A 16,803-nucleotide genomic window follows, 5' to 3' on the forward strand; every position below is an offset into this window, starting at 1 on the left:
CCAGGAGCCATAGTATAGCTCTACGCTCTACGGGGCCCAGAGGTGGCGCCCAATAAATGAACTACGAAGAGACGCGCAAGACACTGAGGCTTTAATGGCAAAGGAGCTGGCGGTGGGGAGGGGCAGAGCCAGAGGTGCAGGGCCCCCAAAGGCTTGGGATCAAAGCGTATGGAGATCGTAACTACGCCTGCTCAGCTTCTCTGGGTCGTCTGATGCCATTAGGGAGAAGTCGCGGAAGATGTCAAGATACGTCTCATCTCCTGAGGGGGAAGGAAGAAAGGCTGGGAGGCCAGACTGCTGGGTCCTAACAATTAAGTGCACTATAGGGCAGCCGGTCCTGCCTGATAGGGGCTAGCCCTTGGAGTGTGGGTGGAGAGAACTTGTGCTGCCTAAGCATAGCAGCAGTGCTTATTCTTTTCTCTTTTATTCAAAGCTCCTGGCACAATGCGTGCGCCCAATATATATTTGGAATCGATGCAGTTGAGCTTGAGGGAGACAGGTCACCAAAGCCAGAAGCCCAGAATGCCAGTATTGGACTTCCAGGATGGGATAGGTGGATTTACCTGTCTGGCCCTGGGCCGCTTCAGCCTCCCTCATTTTTGCCAATCGTAGCCTGAAGGAGAAGGAATTAAGGATAAATAACATTCTCCTCATCCCTCCTCAACTCCATCTTTCAGCTGGGTTGTTTCATTGTTTCCCTAGTGTCCAGTGCTTCAAAGATGCCTGTCAGGAATGTTGGTGCCTGAATGATGGCTCTCAGGAGGAACTCCCATCCTCTTACCCTGCCTGCCTTCCTACTACATACCCCAATCCACACATCCTTTGTGTGGCCCAACCAGAAGCTGGCTCAATCCTTTCACAACCCACCAGGCAAGTTCCCATGTTGGCATCCGCCCCACCCTTCAGGCGTTCTCACAGGGTGACGATGTCAGCATTGGTCGTTTCCATGGCAATGGTCAGAGGGTCCCTGCCTTCATAATCCCGAGCTCCCAGATCAGCTCCTCGTTTCAAGAATAAGCAAGCGAGCCTGGAGAGGACAGCAGGTTCAGCCCTGCCATCTCATCCCTGGACCCTTCATCCCATCCAGAGCCTTCCTCCCCATGACCATCATCTCCTGCTGCCCTACCCGGTGTGGCCAAGAATGGTTGCATGGTGAAGTGGACCCCTGCCGGCACTGTCTGCTTGGTTCACATTTGCCCCATTCTGAAGGAGAAACTCACAGGCCAGAAGAGAATTCTGCATTCAGAAGTCAAAAAGGAGGATGGAGGGTAGCATCTTCAGAGGTGAATTTCAAGATGTTTAGGGTGGGATATGGTAAATAAAATTTGGGAGGGTACAGCTAAGTGTCTGGCTTGGCTCTAGCTCTTTACATGTATTCATATATATTAAAACCCTAGTACAATCTTATGAGATATGCTATCCCTATTTTACAGATGAGGAGATGGAGGCACAGAAAGATTAATAACTTGTTCAAAGTCTCTTGTTAAGGATAAGACCCTGGATTCAAACTCAGGTTCTTTGCCTCTAAATCACACACTCTTAGCAACGAGTCTCGATTACTTATCTCTCCCTATGCGGTGGAGACCCCAGGGAGCAATGCAGGAGTGGGGAAGAGGAAAGAGCTGGGTCCAAAGTCTGAAGTAGAGTCAAAGAAAAGGAGCCTTAGGGTGGGAAAGGGATGTCAGCATGGTTCTTACAGCAGCTGTGGCCTGGATCAGCGGTGTGGCATTTTCCTGACCTCCATTGACCCAGTTGACATCAGCTCCATGGGCAAGGGCATCAGCCATGGTGGGAAGGGATGGAGGATGCCCAGCAGCACGAAACAACAGGGCCCCAGGGTGCAGGTGGCCCAGGTCACCAGAGGGGGGCTCTGTTGGGGGGAGTTAGTTCTTGTTAGGGATAATCAGTGCTGAGTCTGGGAAGAAAACCCTTAGTCTGGTTCTCCTGATGCTGCAGTGAGATAGATCACTTCTAAATTGCAGGGAGACCTTCATGACTCAGGACTATGGTGAGACAGAGTGATGTAGGTGTGGGTATGTGTAAGTGTGAGGACATATGTGTGTGGGGCCCTGGGGTGGGGGTGATGGCATCATTCACCTCATCCTAACTACCGTGGATTTCACAGGTGAGTTGACTCTCCCTGACAGTCTCAGCTCTTACCTTTCCCTGCTCCAGCCAAGCTCACAACCTCCTTCTAGGCACTCTTGCCTTTCCTCATGCTGTAGATACCCCTAATGTAGTCCTCCCTGCCCACTCCACACCCTATGCTTCTTCCTGTGCTTAGCACCATGCCCCATTGTAACTTTCTGGGAAAAAGAGATGCTCAAGGACAGAGATACTGACAGAGATATAGGCAACATTCTTTTTCTGCCACTAGTACTGGAGCAAGTGTGTTCTACCACTGAGTTACAGCCTCAGGTCTTTCTTTTTATTTTGAGACAGGGTCTTACTAAACTGTTGAGGCTGGCCTTGAACTTGGGATTCTCCTGTCTCAGCCTCCAGTCACTGTTGCTGGGATTACAGGTGTGTGCCACCACTCTTGGCCCTCCAGGTCTCAAGGGGAAGGCCTGGGCCTCATACTGTGCCTCCCTATAGGCCTAGCACTGTGCTGAGCACATAGCAGATCTACTGAATTCCCAACCAATGCTCTACCTGGCTTGGATCTGAAGCTCCCTGGCCGGGGTCTGATGAAAGGCTTTGGGGGCACAGGAGGCTGCCCCCTTAGAGGCCCCCTGCCACCTCTTTGGCCTCGAACCTCAGGAAGCTTGGTCAAGAACTTCTTCTCCACATATTTGGCATGAATCCAGGCTTCCTTCTCCTGCCTAGAAGAGAGGGGTGAGAGAAGAGTCCGCTCCTTTCCTCCCATGAAGGGGCGTCCTGGGCATCACTATCCCAACCTCACCGGGAGCAGGTAGGCCCTGGCTTCTTCACTGCCATGGCTTCCACACGGGCCTCATAGATCTGGTTGATGACAACATTTCCCAGCTCACACATAAGCTTGAAGTCCAGGCAGAGGCAGAGAGAGACAGGTAGGATATGGGGCCAGTGTCTGGTCCATTCTCCTCCCCTGCCATCTTCACAATATCCCAAGTTACCTTTACTAGTTCTGGCTCCCACGAGTCTAGGGTCAGGGATCGGACTTTGGAGAAATGAACACCAAGGCTCCTGGAGGGCCAGAAAGGGAGTCATGTCCACTGTGGGCAGTGGCTTGAAACTTCTGCTGCTACTCCAGTAAACACTCAAAGGCAAGGCCTTCGTGGGAGGCCATGCAGAGGACTTGGGTGGGGTGGGAGGCAGGCCAGCTGGGCCATGTATCCTGGCAGGATCCTATCTGTTCATCAATCCTTCCTTCTTTTCTGTTTCATTTTAAGATCCTCATCCTCTCTAGCCATTTCCCTTCTCTGATAGTACTCTGGCCTGGACAACACTTTGCATGCCATCCCCCTTCCCTCTCCTTGTACCAGACTGATGGGGTGAGGGCCTTATAGACTTGCTAAGACCTCACAACTTCTCTCTCTGGTCTTCATGGGCTTCTCCACACTTAGCAGCCTGACCCATGCTTCTTCCAACCAAGCCAGTAAATTCCCCTACATGACCCCAAACCTGGGCAGATCAGGACACTGATGAGGGCTTAGCCTACCTGGGTGCACCTTATACTCAGGCCTCATACCCAGTGACAGCCAGAATCTGAGAGGAAGCTGGGACAGAGTGAAGGAGAGGCCCCTGTATGATGGGCAGGTGGCTGCACAACAGCCAGAAGGAATGGGTCTCATGCTTGGGTCCTTGGGGAATGACCTGTGGATGCCGGAGCACTGAATGCAAAGGGTGACACCAAGGTTGATGCTCGCCCACTCTGGGGCTGGTTCCCGACAGTCACAGCATTGGGCGTTGCCATCTACACTCTGTACCTGGGCTGCCACATGCCCAACTCCCCCAGGCTCCCTTCCTCTCGCCATTCCACCACATCCCAGTGTGGCAGCAGAGCCCAAGGCCAGGTGTCCAGAGCCCTGGGGGAGACGAGAAGAAAGGATGACCAAGGAACCTAGGAGAAGAGGTGGCCCATTTCCTAGGGCAGCAAGGCCGTATGTGCCCACGTTGAAGTACCTGGCCTGGCCCACGTGGGCTATCATCAAGGCGAGCCTGGCTGAAAGCAGAGGCGATGCTGCTCTGTACAGCACTGATCCAAAGCTGCAGGAGGCGCTCAGAGTCAGCCTGGAGGAGGCAGGACCTGGGTGGAGCATGGAGGGAGTGAGGGTGATTGGGCAAGGGTCTGAGGCCAGGGGAGCCATATGGTAGGACACATTCAGCTAGTATTCAATTGGTTCCAGTTGTATTGAAATATGGGTGGCCCCTGACTTATTTTAATGGTTTAACTTTTTCTTTTTTGGTATTGTGGCTTGAACCCAGGAGTGCTTTACCACTGAGCTACATCCTCAGTCATTTTTTTATTTTTTGAGACAGGGTCTTGCTAAGTCGCTGAAGTAACTTAAAATTAATTTAACTCAGAGTCTCAAACTTAAGATCCTCTTGCCTTGGCCTCTTGAATTGCCCAGCTTTGACTAAGATTTTTGTTTTTGTTTTTGTTTTTTGGTGGTCATTTTTTTCTTTTTTCTTTTCTTTGCTTTTCTTCTTCTTCTTTTTTTTAACTTTACGGTTGCAAGGCAGTGTACGCATATAACCATTCTGATTTTCACTTTCAGTATTCAATAGAGTACATGAGACATTCAACACTTTTTTTTTTTTTTAATAAAGTCAACTTTGTTTTCCCCAACTACAGGCTAATAATGTAAATAAGCATGTTTAAGATAGGCTGGGCTCTGCTATGATGGTCAGGAGGTACATTAAATTAATGTTATTTTCAGCTTTTGATATTTTCAGCTTACAGTGGTTTACCAGGATGTAACCCCATTATAAGTAGAGGAGCACCTGTACTTCTGTACCAATTGGTAATATCCTCCTACATATCCCCCATCACCGGTCCCTTCCCCTCAAATCCTTCCCCAATCTAGTCACCAAGAAATTAAGGCCTGCAGCTGTCTGGGGGTTCTCCCTTGTGGTCATTCTGCCTTTCTGGTTGCTTATTGAGACATATTAGAATATTGTTCCGAGGGACTATACTCACTTGCTAGTGGACACCACCTCAAAGCAGAACCGCCTTTCTGAGTCTGGGCAGAGTTTCACTGTACAGAGGCGAAGGTCATCTACTACCACTGTCACAGGGTCCTGGCAGGAGAAGGTAAGGATAAGAGTGCTGATGGCCAGCAAAGGCAAGGGCTGTTTCCCTGGGGCCCAGGCCTCTAGGACCTACCCACCTTGTACTTCTTCTGGTAAACCAGTTGGTTGCTTTGAATGGTGAACCAGCGTCTGCAGAAGGTGGAAATAGTTAAGAATATGGGCAGCCTTGGGATGAGGCTAGGGAAGGAACAGAAGGGAGGCTGTGCCCTTTGCCCTAGGAGAATTTTGTTGAGAAAAGAGAGAAATGAATTGACCATCCCATGAGACATTCTAGAGAAGTGTGGACATCTAAATCACCTCATAATCTTGGACAACCTAAATTTGATATATTTACAAGGATAATTTTCTAGCAGATGGCAGTAAAATATTCTCTCTCTCTCTCTCTTTTTAAAATAAGTTTATTGCTACACCCCTTCCCCCACTGTAGCTAGTGTTTAAGGAGACAGCAGTGCTAGGTAGCTATAAAGGTTAATGTTATGTGTCATCTTGACTGGACTAAGGGATGCCTGGATAGGTGGTAAACATTATTTCTAGGTGTGTCTGACAGGGTATTTTCAGAAGAGATTCACATTTGAATCAGTACTATTGCTACAATTTTTGACAAATGAAAGTATCCTGGGAAAGAGACATGATTTTCTAATTTTATAAAGGTCCCCTATAGGATAGTGTAGCTCTGGAAGTGGGAAGCGGTTATTTCTGGACATGTCACCATGCTGCTCCAAACCTGTAGAAGCTTCCTATTTCCCTCAGAGTAGACCCCAAGGACCTACAAAAGTCTCCAAGGCCCTAGAATGATTCACACCCCATTATTTCCTACCTCCTTTTCCCTTACTCTGTCCAGGCCCATGGCCTCTCCACTGTTCTTCAAATACCCTAAGTATCTCAAGGCCTTAGTGCTGATTTCTTTCTGTCTATAACATTCTTCCCCCAGATATCCTAAAGTCATGACTCAAAAGACACCTTCTCACAAGGCCTACTATTTAAAACTGTAGCTGACCCACTATTTAAAATTGTAGCTGGGCACAGTGGCACACACCTATAATCCCAGTGGCTTGGGAGGCCGAGGCAGGAGGATCACAAGTTCACAAGTTCAAAAGCCAGCCTCAGCAATTTAGCAAGGCCCTAAGCAACTTACTGTCTCAAAATTAAAAATAAAGAAAAGGACTGGGGACAAGCTCAGTGGTTAAGTGCCTCTGGATTTCATTCTGGGTTTTATTAATTAATTAATTAATTAAAAAAAAAAAAACAGGCTGGAGATGTAGTTCAGTGATGGAGCCTTCGCATGCTTGAGGCCCTGAGTTGGATCCCCAGCATTGCAAAACATATAAATACATTAGCCAAATCATATTGTTATGTTGTGTGCATGTACTAATATGTAATGACAAATCCCACCTATGAACAACTATAATGAACCAATAACAAAAGGATAGAATTAAAATAAAACCACTCCCCCACCCAGCTTCTGCTTGTCATGTCCCTTACTTTCTTCTTTTTCTCCTATGGCACTATTTCCTCTTAATGTAACATGCAACCTACTTAATTACTATGTTTATGGTCTGTCTATGTTGATTGAATGAATGCTCTTATAAGGTGGTGGTGGGGTGCTTGTCTGCTTTTCCTTGCTGTGCTTAGCACATTAACACTACTCAAAAAAATATTCAATCAAGCTGGGCATGGTGGCGCACACTTGTAATCCCAAGGACTTGGAGGCTGAGGCAGGAGGATTTTTAGTTCAAAGCTAGCCTCAGCAACAGCAAGGCACTAAGCAACTCATTCTCTAAATGAAATACATTAAAAAAAAAAAAAAAAAAAAAAAAAAAAAAAGGTCAGGGGATGTGGTGCAGTGGTTGAAAGTCCCTGAGTTCAATCCCTGGTATCTTCCCCCTGCCAAAATACTTAATCAGGTGGGTTTGGCTGATTGGGGTGCCATCCCCTCACCTGCTCCAGGTCTTAAATGCATTGCTGGCCCGTTTGAAGAGATGTCCTTCCATGACAAGGCCACCAGGCCCCTCCTTTAGGCTTGGCTCTGGCTCTTCCCCACCTAGTTCCTGAGGGCACAAAGAGGGTCAAAGGGAAACTGAGGTGGGTAGAGACCAAGGCTATAGGTTTGTCTGCCTCCTACACAGTCCCAGCCCTCACCTTCTGTTTTAGTAGCACATGTCTCTGTTCCATGTCCCTCTTCTCTCGTGCTGAATTCAAGGACCAGCTGGTGCAACTGGCATAGGAAGTCATCCTCAATATCCAAATCTCCCTTTACCAGGCCAGGAGAGTCATCTCAGAGTCCCTACCTCCCTCTACTAACTTCCTGTTCCCTGGGTCCTACCTGGGCACCTAGGTCCTTGCGATACTGGGCCAGCTGGCTCAGTTCCTCATGGCCCTGCTGGAAATAGGTAGCCTGGGCTTCCACCAAACGTAGCACCTGGAGGACAAGGTGGGCAGGGAGCAGAGTTGAGGAATGACCTCTCTCTCCCTCTTTCTTCCTATTCTCTGGCAGCAAGCTCATTTCCACCTTGTTTTCACCACCACTGAAACTCACAAACTCCATGATGTCAAATTTCCTCTTGTCTTCAATCACATTGATCTGAGGGCCCAAAAAAACCTCAGGTCAATTTTGAAATCATAGCACCCCTTCTCACTGCACACAGGGACTCCCAACCTTGAAATACCACCCAAGGCCTTGGTGCCCTGGGGAGGACAGACTGGACAGGTACCTGCAGGGCGTAATCCAACGCTCGTCCCCGGTACCCAGCTCTAGCAGTCCTCAGAGCAGCTCCAGCCTCTTCTGCCTCTTGGACACGGCGCCGAGGGACCTCAGCATTGTGGGTAAGAGCAGCCTCTAGGCTCTCAGCCCCCCGCCAGAAATCCCTGCGAGCCTCTCGGAAACCCCGGAGACCTCTGGGGGTGAGGAAATAACACAGAATCACAGATATACTCACCTACCCCCAGCAGAGAATTTCTAGGATAAGGCCCACCCATATCCTTTCAGTTAGCCTATGTACACTTGGAAATGCAAAGGAATCCTTGGGATAATGGGATAGAAGTCAGGCCACCAGAAACCCCCAATCTCACAACTCCTTCAGTCAAAGAGGTCCCTGAGGTAACAGGAAGACGACTGGAGGGCTGCTTTCTGGGAAATAAAAAAGGCCCCCTTCCCTCCAATCTTACTCCTTGGCCAGGGTCTGAATTTGCTGCTGTAGCGTGTGCTGGGTGGCATCAAGAAGCTCCTGAGAGAAGCAGAAATTGGCAGGTGGGCATCAGGACAACAGATGACACTGCCCTGTCCCCTGACTCCCATCCCTGGTTTCTCCCACTCACTGCATGGCTGTCCAGCTTGTGGTTCAGGCTTACAGCAAATTTGTCCAGACACTCCTGGGCAAGAATAAGCAGAGAGAGAGAGAGAGAGAGGGGGGAGAGAGAGAGAGAGAGAGAGAGAGAGAGAGAGAGAGAGAGAACCATCCATGCATGGAGCAGCAGGGCCCTCCCAACTCTAGACCCCATCTATTAATGGATGTCTTGTATGTCAACCCCAGCTCTGCTCTAGCCTGAGACCTGCAGACCCTGGGCCAATATTCCTCTTCCACAGCATCCCCTAATCCCACCCCAGTACACCCCTGTTCAGATTCTCTACATACCACCATCATGGGTTCTGGTGGACCCAGGTGGGCCAGATCACAAATGCCAACAATGAAGGCGCGGCTGGCAGCAAGATAATGGCGTCCACTTTCCAGAAGGCCAGTTCCCAGCTTGAGGAGCTAGGGAAAAAGGAGAGCTAGGAGTAGGGCCACCAGCCACCACCCACCACAACAGGTGACACCCTCTACCACTGCCCCATTTCCTTTCCCCTTGCCCAGGGCTGCATCCCCCTTTTTGATTCACCTACCTTTCCTCCAGTCCAGTCCTGCTCTGCCCCATTCTTTACATACACCTGCTGTATTCTCTGTTTCTTGACTCCAGCTGTTCTGTTCTTAATACAAAATTCCTATCTGTTCCTCTCAGCCTGTTGCTAAAGCCTCTGTAAATACCTCCAAAATGTCTTTCCCTGTTCACTCTCCCATGTTCCTCTCTGCCTTACCTACCTACTTAGATGAAAGGGTTCCAAGAAACTCCATCCTTCTGTACTGTCTGGCTTATAGGCTGAATTCTCTAATGGTTGGTTTCAATTCTACAGTTTTTACTGTTGGGGACTGTCCTTTTCCGTGCTCACTAAACATTCCCTTGTAAATATTAATTGGTCACATAGGCCACAGGGTCAGGGCCAAGTAGGACGCTAGGGTGCTCTGGGGCCCATCCTATAAGCACTCTCACAATGGTCAAACAAGGAGATCTAATAAACCTGTGAAGGGGCCCTGGAAGAACCAGGTGGCTAAGATAGAACCCAAAGTTAGTGTCCTGGTCTCTGAACCTTGTTATCTGTGCAGGGCTGTGACTTCACTGCCCCTGAGGCTCAATATGCTTGACTCTGGCCTGAGTCATCATGGGATTGAGCAAGTAGAGCCCTTCAGTTCAGTTCAGAGTAGCAGGAGACTATCAGGAGGGCTTTGTGATGAAATGCAGGGCAACAGAAACTTGGCGTTCATAGGTGTTTGGTGTTCTTTGTTAAACTGAAAAATATTTTCTGGGTCTTATGGAGGCTTTAGGGAAATAGAGGTCGATGTGCAAGTGGCTAGCAGGATCAGTGATTGTCAGGAGATTGCCCATGATCAAATCTTACCAGTTTGTGACAAGACACAAAGATGCTCACAGATCACTGTGTGGATCCAGACCTCTGGATCCTTACTTACCCCAGCCCTACCAAGTAAAGATATGAGTAAAGATCTTTCATAACACTGATCCAGTGACAAACAAGTATATCCATACAACAGAATAGTACTCAAAAATAAAAAGGAACTATTGATATGTGCTACAACATGGATAAACTTCAAGGGTATTACTTTTTTCTCCACATTTTGAATTGGTGCATTATAGTTGTACAGAATGGTGGAATTTGTTGTTACATATTAGTATATGCACACAATATAACAATTTGGCCCAATAACACTGCCTAGCATCAAAAGCATAATAATGAGTAAAAACAAAAAAAAAAGAGTGCCATTTTTGAAAGGTCATATACTATATTTATGTAACATTGTGGTATTGGGGGGTATTGGGGATTAAGCCAGGGGTATTCTACAACTCAGCTATATCCTCAGTCATGTTTATGTTTTATTTCAAGCAGGGTCTTGTTAAGTTGCTGAGGCTGAACTTTAGTTTTTGATCCTTCTGCCTCAGCCTCCCAAGTTTCTAGGATTACAGGCATGTAGCACTATTCCCAGGTAATTTTTTTTTTTTTTTAGACAAGGTTTCATTATGTTGCCAAGGGTGGTCTAGAACTCCTGGAATTATGAGATCTTCCTGCCTCAGTGTCCCAGTAGCTGGGACTATAGGCACATGCCACTGCACCCAGCTTATATATAACATTTTGGAAATGACAAAAGTATAGAGATGAAAAACAAATCAATGGTTTCATGGATTGGAGAAATATCCAAAATATCTACCCTACACAGTATTTAATAACTCCAGGACTCATTCCCAGTCTCCAACTTTCTCCATGGCCCAACCTTCTTATCCAGGAGAGGTTCCTGGGTCACCTCTCCATATAAGAGTCACCTTTTCCAGACGAGTCTCCAATTCTGACACTTCAGCTTCCACCAACTCGATAGAGGCTCTGGGAAAGGAAGGATGAAGTCAAGGAACAGATCTCAGATCCATTAGGTCTGGAAGCCTTTTCAGGATTGGAGTTTGGGTTGTAGGGCAGTAGGTACAGACATAAAAAGCTGCTGAGTTGAGAAGGGCCACCCAGCCATCTGCTCTTGCTTATTTACTTCACACAGTCTAAGCTAATACAGGCCAGGCCAGAGCAGGAAGAGAAGGAAGATGGATGTGGCTAGAGCCGGAAGTTGCTAACCACCCCAGAGCAGGGGGAGGGACAGGGGTCCCAGTGACAAGGGAGGAGGGAATATCAGCTCTGAGGGGTTAGAAAGACCAGAAGGTGCAGGCAGGGTAGAGATCATTGGAGGACCCTGGTTTGATATCAGAGGTACCTTGGTCCACCAGCTCCCTCTCGTCACTTTTGGTTTTATTCTGTGTGTGATACTGGGAATTGAATCCAGGGGCTCTTTACCTCTGAGCTCTATCCCCAGCCCTTTTTGAGAGAGGGTCTCACTAACATGCCCAGGCTAGCCTTGAACTTGAGATCCTCATGTTTCAACCTCCCAAATAACTGGGGTACAGGTGTGTACCACCACACCCAGCTCCTCTCAGCCCCTTGCGGTCTATACCCTGAAGTTGATCTGGCTTGCGAAAAGCTATGTGTGCGCTGTTATGTTGGGTCATTTTGGATCTTCCCTGCCTCGGCCCCCCAGACCTGCACATACTTACCGGAAGCGGGGTGAGTCCTTGAGACACTCTTCAAAATCCAGCTTGACAGTCATCTCACTTGATTGCTGTGGGGCCAGGGGGCCCCGGGGGCCAGGTAGGTGGGGATATAGGCCAAGGCACTCTCTGCCTCAAGAATGATCTCAATGAGGAAGGAGGGGGTCCTCTGCTGGGTTGTATCTGGGGGCACAATTCTGTCCCCAAGGGAAAGGGGTATACTAGGAGGAGCTCTCACACCACACTTCCAGGCAGTGCTGGGAGGGGCAGGGGTGGAGCCTGGGTGGAGGAGGGGGGCCTGAGATCAGAGAAGCCACAGCCCCGCCCCTAGAGACTAACTGCTGTCACCTTCCTCCTGGGGCCCCTGGTCTTTCTCTCTGCTTCTTTCTCTTTTAGTGGTTGAGTTTGGGGGGCCTGATGATCTAGGTTCAAATCCTGGCTCTGTCACTTAGAGGTTGTGTGACCCTGGGTAAGTTCTCTGATTCCTCAGTTTCCTCATTGGAAGATAGAGGAGAAAATCCCTCCCTTGGGGTTGTTAAAATAAATTAAAGATGGTTGAATTTGTGGTTAACTAAATTAATTGCATCAGTCATTGCCATCCTGCTGCTGCTTGATATTAACCTTCTTGAGATCCTAGGTTCTTGATGCATCCAGTTCCTGGGTGGCTCCCAGCTCCCTTCTCTCTGCTGTGCTTTCCTGGTTTCCTGCTCTTGAATGATCCTCCCACCCCACCCACTGCTTGACCTAGCAGGCCCAGCCTGGGTGTCCAATTAACAGCATCCAGAGTACTGCTCTTCTTCTCTTTATTGTCTACCCCTAGGGTGGCAAGAGCAGGGTAAGGATGCTTTCATCCCATCCCCAGCTGGTTACATTTTCCATTGTCTGGTTTCTTCTTCCTGAGTCCATTGGAGCCGCAGGGTTTCATCTGGAGAGAGAAGAAGCTGGATTTAGTGACTTTCTTGCAGCCCTCATGGGATCTTGCCCACGTGACCCTCAAACTCCCTAGAACCTATGCACTCAGCCCCTCTGCCTCCCAGACCAGTGCAACCACCTCCTTGCCTCTGCCCAGGCTCACTTCTGCGCCCGTTCTGGGTTGGAGGGTTCTGGTTGTTTCTATATTCCCTCTCTGAGCTCCCTGGGCTTCGGCAATTCTGCCTCTTGGCCTCCAGCCACTGACACCAGCTGGATGCCACCGGAGACTTACTGTCTTTGGATGACATGGTAGTTCCTGGAGTGGGATGGGATGGCAGAGAGGAGTCAAGGACGAATCATGGAGCCAGTGGGTAGTAACAAACTATAAGGAGTCACCAACCTTTCTGAGTCTCTGTTTCCTCTCCTACACAATATGGGCCTTAGACTCTGGGATATTTAGGGCTTCTCTTACCACCTGTTCTGATGAACTGATCTAATAGGATTGGGAAGTTGAGAGATGGAGTTTGCCAAGAGGTAGGCCAGTGAAACGATGGCTGGGTGCCCTCACCAGGCTGCAGTGGTATTGCTGTCATGGTCATAGAGCCATTAATGGCCTTGTGATCCCTAAAGGAGTCTTCTGTGTGGTCCAATAGATAGACTTGAATGTTTATGGGATTCTCAATGACCAAGGTCAAGTCCATGGAGCCTGACAGTGCTGTGGGATGAGAGTACCCATCCCCCAGGCTTCCCCACCAGCTCTCACTGTCCTGCTGCTCATCTTCTATGTCCTCTTCAGGTTCTGGGTGGGAGTCAGACCTCAGGTATCTTCCCTGCGTATAATACTCCTTGCGTTGCAGATCGATTTTCTCCAATGGAAAGGGGGTCGAAGCTGAGGGGAACTGATTTCTGCAGCCAGGGAAATCTGAGGAATCACCCAAAGCAATGTGAGTCATGGTCACCTGGTGTGTTCATGCCTCCCAGGTATACACGGTGGGCCCCACAAGAGGGGAGAAGCTCAGCTCCCAGGTTCTCATCTCATTTTCTTCTGTTACCAACCCGCCTCTTTTAGAAAACCTTCAGGGACCTTTTCATCCCTCACAGTTCTTTTGGACTTTGTGTTTTTCAGCAGCCAGCTATCTATGGGGGCTATCCTGAATGGGGACCTCATTCCAACTCTTTACTTTCCTCCCTGGTGTGACCACACACAGCACTGCTTCCCTGTCAAGACAGCAGGGTTATGGGTCACTAAGGAAGACAGAATATGGTGGAGAAGTGAGGAACAGAAAGTCCAAGAGAACCATGGGTTCTGGAACAGACTCTGGACTACAACTCTCTTGAGTCCCTGGAGTCCCCCATCACTAACCCTTGACATCTAGGACAGGCCTCGGGATGAGCATGTCAGTTTCATCATTGACTCTTCTGGCTAGTCCTCCTGCCCAGCCTCTCTCCACAGGCCTGAGCTTTGGGTCCATCACCACACCTCTAACACCACTGCTGACGCCGGCACTACCCCCACTGCTATCCTCCTCATGCTCCAAGGGCAGGTTTTTTTGAGCCTTGAGGAACTTCCCTTCAGTGTAGTGTGTCTTACGATGCTTGTCAAAATCACTGGAGTCTGTGGGCCAGTGTGAGAGCTTGGCTTTGCTGTCAGGCTCTCGCTGAAGGTTTGCTCCACCTCCCCTTTCCATTCAGTGCCCACCCTGCATCTCACGTGTCTTGGAAAAGTTGTCTGCAGCTCCTGAGCTTCTATTGTCACCATACTGGAGGACCTTGGGGAGGAAATTGTCCATTGTTGCAAACCTGAAGGGGAGGGAGACTAGTTGGGGACACCGAAGGGAGAGAACAACAATGGGGGCATGTGGTAGATGATACCAAGCTAGCTGATCCCCCCAGATCAGTCTTGGTCAGACCCGATGGGAATTGTGGTACCCGCCCATTTTGTAGGCCAAAAAGCAGAGATGCCTCTGGCCCAAGTTCAAAGATGAAGGGGGAGAAGACCCCACACCTCAACTGATCTCTGAAAGAACTCTCACCTCTCTTCCAGCACTTCAGGAGTCACCTTGACAGAGGACCCTGCCAACACATCTTCATCACTGTCCTGCAACCTGCAGAGGAGGGGGGACATCAGGCAATATCCAGTCCCTGAGTCTTCTCTGCCTCCTCCCTTGCCCTCCTTATTAGAACAGAAGAGAGTCTAGGCTGAAAAGTTGAGGCTGAGGACTTGTCACCTATGGTACGGGGTGCTGGGTTCATCCACCTTCATAAAGCCATAGTCCTTATCAGTAGGGTGATAAGTGGCCAGGATATTCATCTCATCCCAGCGCTGAGCCTTTTTCCTGGTGTGAAGAGAGTACACAGAAGAGGAGTGGGAGACAGATCTTCTAGTGACCTCCCTCCTTACAGCCTTCCCTCATTCTTCTGGTCACTCAAAAAACTTTTTTTTTACACCCCCTTGTACAGGTTTTGGATAGGGTGAGACTCAGAAATAATTACGATACCGTTTGGCCAGATACCGTATGGGGCATCTACTGCTCTCCCAAAGGCCTGAAACCTCAGATTTCCCACCCAACTACCCTCACCTACCCTCACTCCTATTTCTCAGGACTCCGTCCCTTCCCTTATGGCTCCGTCCCCTTCGGTGTCCCGAACTCCTCCCTCCAGTCTCTGGGCTTTCTGTCCCCAGAGTTAGACTCCTTACTTATCCGCACAGGGGGATCTCTGCATCAGGATGGAGCTGCTGTCTTTTAGGATGCTCCGGGGCCGGTCCTCACAGGGACCAGAGTGCAAACAAGTTGACCCAGAGTGCGAACCGCACCCCGATGTGTACACCCTGGATCCCCCGGGCCCGGGACAGTAAGCCCTGGGTAGGCCGGTTCCAGAGCAGGGAATGTTGACTACATCAGGGGATGGGCCGAACTCAACGCTGTGGCCCGCAACCTCCCCAGGATGCTGATTGAGCCCGGGAGTGATAGCCACTACCCGCTCCGTGGGACGACTTGAACCAGGACTGCGAACCACACTGCCCCCGGAGTGCGAGGGGGGCTCAGAACCGTTAGGCGAAGCTACTCCGGAGGGCAGTCTGGTGTCTGCTTCGAGTCCTCTGACCCCTCCGGTCACTCCCCTGGTAACCACTCCAGGTGATTCCCCATTGAAGCCTCTTGCAGATCCCAGAGAACCCTGCCTCTCCATGGCCCCACCAGGGGGCCACTCTCAGCTACCCCGCCCCACAACCCAGTTCCACACAGCCCCGCCCCTGGGCCACGCCCCTTATGCGGTGGGCGGGGAACGCTCCGACTCAGGGCCAGGTCCCTTCTTCTGCTCCCTAGAGCCGCGGTGGAAGGAATCAAGCCTCTATTTAGAGATCTCAGCCCGGAAGCCACTCCACTCTTCTTTCCCTTTTCGTGCCACCCAATGTCTTTTGTCTTTGCAACTTGTTCCCGCCTTTCTCCATCACTGCCCTCATCCAAATCAGCCAATCATAGCGAGGGGGCTTGACCGGGGAGCGTGAATCCTTAATTGTGAAGTCACAGCCCTCCGACCTTAGCTAGAGGGACACAGCGACCTCGGGGAATTGGGCTGGGGTCTTGTTGGTGGCTTGGCGGAATCTTTTGGGATCGTAAGAGCTATAATTTGAAACTACATGTCGAGGTGTCTTTGGACTCTCTTTGTGGATTTAAAGTCTTAAGTGTTTGGTTGAATTGGAGTTCATGCTGGGTTTGACATGAAATATTCCCACCCCCGGCCCCCAATCGTTTCGCGTTTCCTCTTAGGAAAAGTGTGATGCAAAGTAGGCAGATTGCGACGTTTTTGGTCTCAAAGGTGTAGAGGGTAGAGACTTTCATTTATAAAACTACCGTTTATCTGTGCCCTCTGGTCACCCAGTCTGTAGCCCCTTAAAGCGTTAAGCGCGTAGAGAACACCTCCACCCCCTGCCGTAAAGCGAATAGTTCAATGTGTCGCTCCCCACCCCCACCCCGGTGAGGGCGGGGTCGTCGGTTCTGCTGTCGCAAAGCGCGTCTGGGCGCCATCAACCTTCCGTCGTAAAGATGCCTGTGGCAGACATTTCTTCTCTCCACTGTCGCAAAAGCTCTCGGTCTTGGTCTTCGCCCCTCTAGGAGCCAGTCCGTCATCTCACCGTGCCGTAAAGCGAGCTTCCCCGACCCTGTCGTCCTTCTGTTCCCCCGTGGTAGTCATTAGTTCCCAGTCCGGGATGCTTCATTGCCTGGTTGTGCCGTAAAGCATATC

At 49.8% G+C, this 16,803-nt stretch overlaps 2 protein-coding genes across 7 annotated transcripts; both read right to left on the reverse strand.

The window, feature by feature from the left end:
• Positions 1 to 70: 70 nt before the first annotated feature.
• Positions 71 to 11,887, reverse strand: ACAP1 (ArfGAP with coiled-coil, ankyrin repeat and PH domains 1). Its single transcript, XM_079131178.1, is given in 23 exon segments — positions 71 to 260; positions 564 to 613; positions 917 to 1,027; positions 1,127 to 1,236; positions 1,698 to 1,870; positions 2,653 to 2,822; positions 2,903 to 2,997; positions 3,096 to 3,165; positions 3,796 to 4,007; positions 4,105 to 4,228; positions 5,123 to 5,223; positions 5,313 to 5,364; positions 7,174 to 7,283; positions 7,375 to 7,434; positions 7,436 to 7,450; positions 7,559 to 7,654; positions 7,772 to 7,816; positions 7,947 to 8,130; positions 8,401 to 8,459; positions 8,551 to 8,604; positions 8,868 to 8,987; positions 10,882 to 10,939; positions 11,653 to 11,887. Coding segments are annotated over 23 exon segments (2,223 nt in total). The 5' UTR covers positions 11,706 to 11,887; the 3' UTR covers positions 71 to 159.
• Positions 11,888 to 12,436: 549 nt separating this feature from the next.
• LOC306656211 (uncharacterized protein) lies at positions 12,437 to 16,747 on the reverse strand. 6 transcript variants are annotated; one of them, XM_079131180.1, is made up of 8 exons: positions 15,257 to 16,747; positions 14,787 to 14,894; positions 14,592 to 14,663; positions 14,270 to 14,358; positions 13,922 to 14,173; positions 13,322 to 13,480; positions 12,698 to 12,874; positions 12,437 to 12,571 (listed from the first exon to the last, which is right to left on the reverse strand). In XM_079131180.1, exons 1-8 carry the CDS (start codon positions 15,745 to 15,747, stop codon positions 12,513 to 12,515), a joined length of 1,407 nt encoding a protein of 468 aa, XP_078987306.1. In that variant the 5' UTR covers positions 15,748 to 16,747; the 3' UTR covers positions 12,437 to 12,512. The 6 variants fall into 6 exon arrangements, with proteins under 6 accessions (XP_078987306.1, XP_078987307.1, XP_078987308.1 ...); XM_079131181.1 differs by having other exon boundaries at positions 12,438 to 12,571; positions 12,722 to 12,874; XM_079131182.1 differs by having other exon boundaries at positions 12,438 to 12,571; positions 12,706 to 12,874.
• Between the last annotated feature and the right edge of the window lie 56 nt (positions 16,748 to 16,803).

The sequence above is a fragment of the Sciurus vulgaris genome (genome assembly GCF_902686455.1).
Source record: "Sciurus vulgaris genome assembly, chromosome: 3".
Classification (NCBI taxonomy): Eukaryota; Metazoa; Chordata; class Mammalia; order Rodentia; family Sciuridae; genus Sciurus; species Sciurus vulgaris.

Bases quoted from the DNA above. Each gene is read 5' to 3' on its own strand.
- LOC306656211 (XM_079131179.1), bottom strand. From the start codon at position 15,747: ATGGAGAGGCAGGGTTCTCTGGGATCTGCAAGAGGCTTCAATGGGGAA. The intron at 14,664-14,786 runs GTGACAAGTCCT...CCTCCTCTGCAG, and splicing joins CCCAGCACCCCGTACCATAG to GTTGCAGGACAGTGATGAAG. The intron at 13,481-13,921 runs GTTAGTGATGGG...GTGATTCCTCAG, and splicing joins GCCTGTCCTAGATGTCAAGG to ATTTCCCTGGCTGCAGAAAT.